Consider the following 10,413-nt stretch of genomic DNA (forward strand, 5'->3'; position numbering starts at 1 on the left):
GGTCAGGGCTGCCTGGTGGGTAGTTGAGGGGCAGGTGGATGCGTGGACTGTCCCCGGGGGCGTCGCTCATCAGGTTGAACTTGAGAGACTTCTGCAGGCCAGTCTCATCCTCATCCTCCACCGGTTTCACAGGCTTGGGAGACTTGCTCTTCTTGCCCTTGCTTTTGTTGCCCTTGGAAACTTTGCTGCTGGGCTTGGGGGCGTACAGGTCCTTGGTCTCCTTCTTGCCAGCCTGGTAGCCACTCTTGGCCTCCCGTTGCCGGCAGTAGCGCACGAGCACAGCCAGGGCGATGAGCAAGGCCACGGCCACGACACCAGCCACCACGCCAAAGAGGATGTTGCCGCGCTGCTTGGAGCGCTCATATTCTGGGTCCCCGGCGATGTCAATGTCCAGCGGCGTGTCCAAGCTGTGGCCCAGTAGGGTCTCGAGCAGCGTGCGGTTGGCCAGAGTCTCGTTGACATACAGGTGGACCAAGGCTGTGCCGTAGCGTGGGGGCTTGCCGCGGTCACTGACCTTCACGACTAAGCGGTGCAGCCCATGGTGGCGGCGCTCAATCTCCTTCTCCAGGGTGATGGCACCAGAATGTGACCCAATCTGGAAAAGTCCATAAGGGTTGCCACCAGCGATGCTGTAGGTCAGCTCAGCATTGACACCAGAGTCAATGTCCTCAGCTGTCACCTGGCTGACCGTCTCACCCAGACGGGTCTGGGGGGTCAGCAGCCGGTGGGAGGTGTTAGAAGGGGCAGTGATAAAAGGCGCATTGTCATTCTCATCCAGCACGTTGATGGTGACACCAACATAAGCTGAGCGAGGTGGGACACCACCGTCCACAGCTTTCAGTTGGAAGGTATAGGTACTTTGTTGCTCCCGATCGAAGCTCAGGCTGGAGAGTATGGTGCCCGTGCCGTTCTGGATAACAAAGTCACCATTGTCCTGCTCCACCGTGAGCTGCACCCGTGCGTTCTCCCCCTTGTCCCCATCAATGACAGTCACCATGCCCACCGGACTCAGTGCCGGCATGTTCTCCATCACCGAGAAGTTGTAGCCACTCAGCATAAACTTGGGGTCGTTGTCATTGCAGTCCAGCACGTTGATGAGGACGGTGGCTGTGCCCTGGAGACTAGGGCTGCCCCGGTCAGCTGCCACCACCTTCAACTCATAGCTTTCCCTCTGTTCCCTATCCAGGGATGTCTTCACCCGGATCTCTCCAGTTTCAGGTGAGATGGTGAAGAGGCCCTTGGCAGCTGGCTCAGGCTCCAGAGAGTAAACCAGCTCAGCATTGGAGCCCGAGTCGGCGTCACTGGCAGTGACCTCGGCAACCACTTCACCCGGCTTGTTGTTTTCTGGGAAAGCGACCTCAGTGACGCTCTGGGTGAAGACAGGCGCATTGTCATTGACGTCCACCACCTGCACCTTGAGGGAATTGGTGCTGGAGAGTGGCGGGTTGCCAGAGTCCACGGCCACAATCTCGATGGTGTAGTCTTTGACCTTCTCATAGTCGAGCGGGGTGGTGGTTTGCAGGAAGTACTTCTTCTTGCTGTCACTTCCCGTCTCGCTGGCCTGGCGAAGTTGGAAGGGCACATCGCCTGCTACCACACAGGTGACAGCCGCATTCTCTCCCTCGTCTCTGTCAGATACCTGCACCAGGGCCACAGCTGTCTCTTCCGCCACATCCTCTGAGATGTTGGCCATCCCGTCCTGGTGCGTCACCAGCCCTATGCCACGGATCTCGATGGTGGGTGCATTGTCGTTCATGTCCTTCACAGTCACCACCACCTGGGCTCGGGCACTCTTGGGGTTGGTGCCACGGTCCTTGGCAAGCACCGAGAAACGCAGGGTGCTCAGGTCCTCACGGTCCACGGGGCCCTGCACAGTGATAAGTCCGGTGTTCCTGTCCAGTCGTAGAAGGCGTCTCACGACTTCAGGTGCCTGGTGGAAAGTGTAGTCGATCTCTGCGTTGGCACCTTGGTCTGAGTCGTTGGCCTTCACCTACAGGGCAGGGGTAGAAACGAGGGAAACAGGGCTGGGTTAGCTTGGGGATAGCAAATTAAGGGACACCAGGGCTGCCTTTCCAGGGAGCGCAGCAGACATGACTAATCTAATAAGGCAGCCTTTCCAAAAGCAGCACGTGTAAGCCCTGCCCTTTCCCAGTTCCTGACACTGTAGCTGATATTACTGATCTATTTCCCTGAAGAGCACAGATAACAGCCCACAAATCCTCGATGGTGCTGCAGGCTAACTACTAGAGATGGGACAGGGCAGAACTGAACTCTACTTATCATTTCTATACTAGTCCACCCAAACGTGGGGATGAGGATCCAGCTAGCAACCAGGGTAGCCCTTCCACCCAATTTAACTGACCTTCAACCCTTCTGAAGAGCTGGGAATGTGTGAGTAGTAGAGCTGGTGTGTATGTATGGCATATGTGTATAATAGGCATGCATGAACATACACGTGTTGTGACTATGTGAGAAGGTATGTGTGTTTGTGTACGTGTGTGTTTGTACATGAATGGAGACCCACATGCCCACCTGGAGGCCACAGGTGAGGGGACTGCTTTTTTTGAAAACAGCCAGATAGGGATGTGGGTCAGAGGGAGCCCGCCAAGCCAGGCCACTACCCTTGTCAAACCGGAGAAACCTGTTTCAAGTCTCTTCTCCTCCCAGGTCTGGTGCTGGCTAGGCACCAACTTGAGGAATCCGGCCGAGCCTGCGGCCAAGAAGGAGGGACTGGTGCAGGCCACAGAGCCTGCTGGCAGCAGGCTGGGCTCCCAGCATCAAACAACGAACTGCCTGTCCCTCTGCAGTGGGCACGCCCTCCTGCGCCGAGGCCGACGCGCACCCGGCCCAAGTCTACACAAACACGGGTGGTGACGGAGGAACAGGAGCCAGGTGGGAATGGCCATGAGGGAGCACCGGTCAGGCAGAAACATGCGATCTAGAGTTAGGTCACAGCCCAGCAGAATGCGTTGGCAGTGTGTGTGGGGAGATGAGACCAGATGGGTGCAACTAGGCAGAGTCTCTGGGGAGCAGAGCAACAGAGTCTTATGTTCAAATCCCAGCTCCACTGCTTCCCAATAACGTGACCTTGGGCCAATGATTTAACATCCTCGAGCCTCAGTTTACAAATGTGTAAAAGGAGGATAATAATAGAACCTATTTCACAAGGTAGTGATGAGGATTAAATGGGATGTTATTGGTAAAAATGTCTAACACTGCCTGGCACGTGCCAAGTGCTCCCTAAATACCATGTATCTCTCTTTTTGTTTATCCATTCAGCCATCCATCCATTCACCTCTGAAAATCAGTGCTGACACTCTATGGGCCACTGCTAGTGTCTTTCCTTCCCATCAGGATTTTTTTCTGACAGTAAAGACACATGGGTCAGGATTCCCAACTGCTTGATCTCTGCTCACTCCTCTAACAGTTTCTCTTCGCCCCTCCATCCCCTCAGTCTGTCACCAACTTTTCATTATGATTCCCACTGTCTGCTTCCCTGTCTCTAGCTTGGTCACCCACCTCCTTATCCGCCTTTCGTGCCAGCTTACCTCTCTCTCTGACTCTTGACTTCTGTCTCTCTCTCCCATCTTGCTCAGTTCTTCAGCCTCTTTCCCACTGCTGGTTCTCTCCTATCCTCTCTTTTCTGCTCTATCTACCTGTAGCCTCGTCTATGCCCCATTGCCCTGCTTCATCCCACTTCTTGACTCTTATACCCATGGGCTCTAAAGTCAAACTGTTGGACGTGGCCAAGGTGGGATCTGAACACATCAGATGGGTGACGTGAGGAAAGTTTCCTAATCTCTGTGGGCTCAGTTCCCCATCTGTAAAATGGGATAATGCTTACTTGGTACTATGGGGATTAAATGATATAATACACAGAATGTATTCAGAACAGTGCCCAGCACCTAGGCTATGATTAGTCACCATCCCCGACTGTCTGTCTCCCTTCTCTCTGTCTTTCTTCTACAGATTCCAGTCCACCAGCCACTAAATAAAGGTCCAAACTCCCCCTGTGCCCTGCTTCAGTTTGGGGATGTAGAAGGAATGGTTTCCCAGAACAGCTAACGGTGTGCAGGGCAGTCTGAGCCCTCCCCAGCTCCCTCACATCAAAGACAGACAACTTCAGCCCATGGGGAAGGAGAAAGGCTCTGGGGCTGGCAGGAGGCCAGGGCTGAGATGACAGCACAAGATACACCCACCTGTCTGCAGGGACGCTTTCTTTGCTCCCTCCCAGGCCCTGGCCCCGCCAAGCTGCCCAGCCCCTGGGGCAGTTCCCACGGAAAGGGGTGCTGAGAACTGCTACAGAGGCCACCAACCCCCCAACTGTGCCCAGCACCCCATATCCATGGGTGCCCAGTGCCTAGGGGAGGAGACAGATGTATAGATATCTGAGCACAGTTTCTAGAATTCTGAGGACTCACCTGGCTAAAATTATTTCATTTGACTGTCAGGGATGGGCAAAGGTAGGCTGTGGCTTTCAGCCTCGGGAAACTCTCATCTGGCTAACGGGCCCCTGCTTGGGAAGATATTCCCATCTCTGGAGAGAATCTACTTGGACAAAAGGCGATTCATTTGTTCAGCTCGCTTGGCTGGGGAGGAGAATGTCATTTGACTTGGGAGGGGGTTTCACTTTGCAGAGGTTTCTCCAACTTGACTCCGCCTCAGGGATGGGGGATCACTGTACTTATGCTGTGTCACTGTCACGTAAATAGCTTGACAGAGGAAAGTCACTCCCCTGCTGGGGTGTGGTAGGAAAGTCTCACCAAGCAGGGGCTGGGAAAAGAGATCTCGCTGCAGTATTTTGACCGTTTTGCCCTTAAGTGAAGGGAATTCTCACGAGGTTGGGGTGGGCTCCCATTTCTAAATGGAAGTCAGCCACAGGGTAGAGCAGGGAAGACGTAGGGTAGAGTAGACCCAGGGTAGAGTGGGTCACCCTGACAGATGGAGGGGCCTCTCACCTGGATGACTGAGTGGCCTATGGGGCTGTTCTCAGACAGCTCAGCCTCGTAGGACGGCCGCTCGAACTTGGGGGCATTGTCATTGGTGTCGAGCACGGTGACCCGAAGCAGGGCGCTGCTGGCACGTGGGGGGTTGCCACCATCCTGCACCTTGATGGTGAGGTCGTAAGAATCCAGGCGTTCCCGGTCCAGGTTGCCCATCACGATGAGCTGCGGCTGCTTCCCCTCCTGGTCCTCTGCCACCTGCAGCCCAAATAGCTCCTGGGCCTCGGGCCCCACCTGCAGCTCATATGACGCCACACCGTTGGGGCCAGCATCTCGATCCGAAGCCACCGGGATGGAGAAGAGTGAGCCGATGTTGGTGTTCTCGGGGATGGGCAGTGTGATGACTGGCGAGGCGAAGTTGGGCGTGTTGTCATTGATGTCCTGAACCTCTATCTGGCCCTCCAGCAGCCGGGGGCTGCCATTCTGCACAAGGTCCGTGATAGACACCTCAAACTCCAGGATACAGGGCTCACCAGGGAGCTGGTTCTGGCATTCACGGAGCCCCTCACGGTCGATAGAGGTCTCTGTGGTAAAGATGTCGCCCGTCTTGCCATCCACCCGCAGGTACGGAGCGCCCACCTCTAGTTTGTACAGGTGGCCCACGTCGGGAAAACCGTAGTCAGCGGCGAGGCTCCCGATGAGGGTATTGGGCGGCTGTTCCTCAGCCACCTTGTACACCACCCGAGTGGCATGGCCCGGGGACGGAGCCAGCAGCAGCAGCAGTGCTAGCAGCAGGGTGGGCAACAGCAGACGTCGCTCCCCGGGGCCTGGGCTGTGCCTCAGGGGCCCCATTGGGGCAGGCTCCAGAATCAGGAGAGCTGTAAGGGGGAGAGACAGAACAGAGTGGTCAGCTGGGAGGAGAGCCCAGGCTCTGAGGGCTGCCCAGAGCCACCCCCAACTCCCCCTCTCCCACCCACACACTGATCTCCAGGAGAGAGAATACCGATTCCAGGACCCAGAACCCGGAGTCTCACCCACAGCCCAGCCTCACCCACAGCCCAGCGTAGCAGCGGTGTCTGCTCCAGCTGGAGGAGCCGGTAGGCGCCGGAACAGGTCTAGAGCAGTTCCCGCCCCTGGAATGCCCGGACCCACCTGACACTCCCTCCCTCCCTGCTCTCTGCCCAACACCTCCTTCTCACCAGCATCCTGCCTTAGTCACCCATGCTAATTACCCTGATACTGAGATAGGGAGAGACAGCAAGTGCAAGGGCGAGACCTGGAGCCCCCCACCCCCTGCCATGAACACAGTAGGAGAGAGACGCAGGAACCCTCACATTCCCCAGACCCCAATCATCACCACCGCCCATGCTGAGGGCCGCTCAAGTTGGCTGCAGGCAGAAGGGATGACGTCACGTTCCTATCCCTTCTGAGATGCCAAGTCAGTGTGCGCATGTGAGGTAGGACATCTCAAATCCTCTTCTGACACTAATCACCCTGCTAACCAGGGTGCCCACCCCTACAAAGGGCCAGCTTGAACAGGGCCCCAACCGAGGCTTGCAAACAAGGTTGAGGAATAGGGGTTCTCCCTCCCCGACCTCCTTGCAAACACACATGCCCCTGAGCATGGACACCTGTGTGTACACACACAGCTCCTCCGCCCTCGCTCTCCATGGGGGCGGTGGGGAGGAGAGACATGGGCAGGTACGTGGAAGATAGCAGACGTCAATACTGGGGTCAGGGCAGTCAGTGGTCAGAGCTGACTAGCCCTGGAACTGGCATGGGAGCTGCCCTGGCCCGTCCTTAGAAACTAGGAGTCCAGCAGGTCTAACTGGGATTGGGCTGCCGATGACACGAGCAGCCTTGCCCAGACCACTTCCCACACGTCTGTTCAGTCTCCCAGTGTGTATCTGGCCCCTACCTCACACCTGGCCCCTCCCGGCCTTAACCGGTCCAGCCCCATCTCGCATCTGCCTCTCCCTGCCCACCCCCAAATCCTTCCAGTGAGAGACCTGTATGCCCCAGCCAACCACAATCTGCACCGCAGTCACGACAGCAGCTTGCTGCTCCTGCTGGTCTCCTCAGCTTTGAGCTGTGTGTCAGCAGACTCCAGCTCAGTACCAGCCTTGACTACCTCCTCTTCTCCAGCACCACCACACCACAACCAGCCCTGCTTTGCAAATCCAAAGTCTTTGGCTTGGCATCTTCAACAGAGTCTCAGGCTGGATCTCCTGTCCCCAGCTCCTTGCCTGCCCCTGGAATAGGTGCCCCGCACCTGGAAATCCTACCAAGGCCCTGTGACAGGCCACACCCACCCCACTAAAGGCAGCCGCTGGTCACCCGGGAAGCCTTCCCAGCCTCTTCAGCCCACAGTGACCTCTCCTTCCTCCAACTCACAGCCACTTATTGTGTGTACCAATCCCTCGGCAATGAATCACCGTGCAGCTGGGGACACCGCCCGCCTGTGTTATTCAGTCCCCATATTGTGCATCTAGTCCTGTGTTTTCCACCTCCCCAAGCATCCTGAAGGAAGGGACAGGGCTCCCTGCATTCATCCCCTTCCCAGAGCTGGGCTCACTACAGTGCTCATTCATGCTTTCAGGGAACATTTATTGGGTACTTAAAATGTTCCAGGCTCTATGGAACACAGTGGAACATACTGCTCTATGGGCAGTGGAACACAGATGCAGTCTGTCGTTGTGGAGCTCACCATTCTAACCCATGACTGGTTGTCACTTTTGTTGGGTTGTACCCATTTGACAGGTGTAGGGCAGCAGGATGGAGAGAGCAGGGACTGTGACATCAGGCAGTCTGAGGCAGACCCCAGCTGCCCACGTCCTGACCATGTGAGCTGCAGAAGTTGATTTAGAGCCTCGGTTTCCTTGTCAGTAAAATGGGAATATGACTACCTCTTTCCTAGGGAGTTTGAGATCATATGGGCTGAATGCCTAGCACGTGGGCACTCAACAAATGCTCCCTCAAAGCACTTACCGATGTAGTTAGGTAGCTGTTTGGGGAATAATTTGTGAATGGTTTGTCTTTCTGTGAGCAGAAACTAAGAGAGCCTCCGCTTTGTTTACTCGTATATCCATCCTGAGGGCCTCGCCCTGGACCCTGCACACAGTTGCTGCTGCTGCTGTTTAGTCGCTAAGTCATGTCCAACTCTTTTGCATCCCCATGGACTGTAGCCCACCAGGCTCCTCTGTCCATGGCATTTCCCAAGCAAGAATACCAGAGTGGGTTGCCATTTCCTTCTCCAGGGGATCTTCCTGACCCAGGGATTGAACCCGGGTCTCCTGCATTGGCAGGTGGATTCTCTACCACTGAGCCACCAGGGAAGCCCCCCGCACAGCACAGTGGGTGCTCAGTCACAGCTAATGAATGACTGCGATTATTTTAGCTAACCTATCCTGGAACTTGGTGTGTGTTCACTGCTCGTCCTCACCCACTTTCTCCACTCCACTGAGGACTCCCCGGGCTCTGATCGAACCCTTCTTGTGTAGGTTAGATCTCAGCAAATGGTCATTGAATGCAGATTCCTTGCACAAGCAAAGCCCCTCCCTGGTCGTTTCTCCCACTAATAGGCTCAACACATGTGAGGCTGTTATCAGATGAGTAGTGTGTGTTTGTTCCCAGCTGCAATCTTAATCTCTTTAAAGGAGAGAGGAATTTATCTGACGCTCTATTTGGATCCATCCTTCAGCCATTTCCCCTCTCCGCATGGACCTGGCACTGGGCTCATCCTACCATCGAGCCCCAACCCAAACACACCTATCTCCAAAGAACCTCATTCCCTTCTGGGCACCTTATTCTGCCCTCCCTTGCACAGCACACACACTATATGGGATCACTGTGAGCACCAACTCCAAGTCTTGGCTGGGTGGGGCTTAAACCTGACAAAGAGGAGAAATAAAGCAGTGACAGCCTGCCTCCACTCACTCTCTCCAGATCAACCTTTTGGAGTCACATCCCCCTTAGTAAATTTTATGAAACTACATGGCAGATTTTTGCAAGAAGAACGAATGTTCACAAATTTTGGCTACAGCTTCAGAGGTCCGTGGTCTGGCAGCGTCAGGGTGACTTTGATTTGTAGCTGCTCTAAGAGCTACAGATTAAGCACCAATCTCGGGGGCTTTCTTCCCCATCTCAGGTCACAACCAGGGGCTCTGACCCCTCAGGCCTCCCAGGCAGCACAAACATAGCGTGTTTGTGACACATTCTCCCCACCTCCCGCCTGCCTCCTAATACTCATACACATTCTCTCACTCTTGCTGTCACCCGTGCTCAGTCGCTCAGTCACGTCAGACTCTTTGCGACCCCGTGGGCTATAGCCCACCAGGCTCCCCTGTCCATGGAATTTTTCAAGCAAGAATACTGGAGCCGGTTGCCATTTCCTTCTCCAGGGAAATCTTTCCCACCCAGGGATCAAACCCACGTCTCTTGCATCTCCTGCAGTGGCAGGCAGATTCTGTGCCACTGAGCCACCAGGGAAGCCCCCCTGTCACCCTTAGGAGTCAGGAAAGGATTGTGGCATCTAACTTCTGATTGGGAGGAACACTAAAAAGGAATATCCAAGGCAAGGACGGTTGGGGGCAGGGGGAGTTTCCAGGGGTTGGGAGAGGCTTGCCCAGAGTAGGATCAAGAGCTGAAGAAGGCTAGGCTCTTTAAGTACCTGAAGAGTCCCTTTAAAATGAGTACAATCTGGTCCCACCCTTAGGAATTCTGATTCTGGAAGAGGGGCCTGGAGAAACCCCCTAGGCAGCAAGGTGGAGGCAGCAAGGGTCTGGAACCTTCTGGGAACAACCTTGAGGTACTCTAGGTCTTTGGAATTAAGAATGAAGTATAATTTCTGTCATCACCTTTACCATCATCATCTCTAACACTCCCAGAGATTCTACTACATTTACATCCATTTCCCATTTAATCCTCCCAATCCTCTGAAATGGGTCCTGTTTATTATTACATGGCTTCCCATAGTACATATGATAAAACTGAGGCTCAGAAAGAATAACTGCCTTAGGTCATAGAAATAGTAAGCTGAAAAGTTAAAGTGAAGTTGCTCGGTCGTGTCTGACTCTTTGCAACCCCATGGACTGTAGCCTACCAGGCTCCTCCGTCCATGGAATTTTCCAGGCAAGAGTACTGGAGTGGGTTGGCATTTCCTTCTCTAAGGGATCTTCCCTACCCAGGGATTGAACCTGGGTCATCAGTATTGCAGGCAGACACTTTACCAACTGAGCCAACAGGGAAGCTCCTAGTAAGCTGAAGAGTTGGGATTTGAGAAATAAGAATGCCTTCCCACATGAGTTGAGAAAAGGCTGGATGGAGGAAGAGAAATCAACAGAAATCACTGGTTGCTATGTACCCCCCCTCCCCCAACACACACACACACACACACACACACACAATCCCTGGGTTGCCAAACCTGCAGGGCAAGGAGTGAAAGAGAAAGAGAGGGTCTAGGGTTCAAGGA

At 54.6% G+C, this 10,413-nt stretch overlaps 1 protein-coding gene and 1 non-coding gene across 2 annotated transcripts in view; both read right to left on the minus strand.

Moving 5' to 3' along the window:
* PCDH1 (protocadherin 1) overlaps positions 1–10,413 on the minus strand; it is a 22,080-nt gene that overhangs the window by 9,246 nt on the left and 2,421 nt on the right. Inside the window, exons 2-3 of the mRNA XM_010850402.1 lie at positions 4,959–5,821; positions 13–1,990 (exon numbers count right to left, since the gene is read on the minus strand). Coding sequence (XP_010848704.1) covers positions 13–1,990; positions 4,959–5,821 — 2,841 coding nt within the window. The remainder of the gene's footprint in view (positions 1–12; positions 1,991–4,958; positions 5,822–10,413) is intronic.
* TRNAC-GCA lies at positions 10,118–10,189 on the minus strand. Its single transcript has one exon. It is a non-coding gene; the product is annotated as a tRNA-Cys (tRNA).

Source organism: Bison bison, unplaced genomic scaffold (genome assembly GCF_000754665.1).
Source record: "Bison bison bison isolate TAMUID 2011002044 unplaced genomic scaffold, Bison_UMD1.0 scf7180017864291, whole genome shotgun sequence".
In the NCBI taxonomy this organism is placed as follows: domain Eukaryota; kingdom Metazoa; phylum Chordata; class Mammalia; order Artiodactyla; family Bovidae; genus Bison; species Bison bison.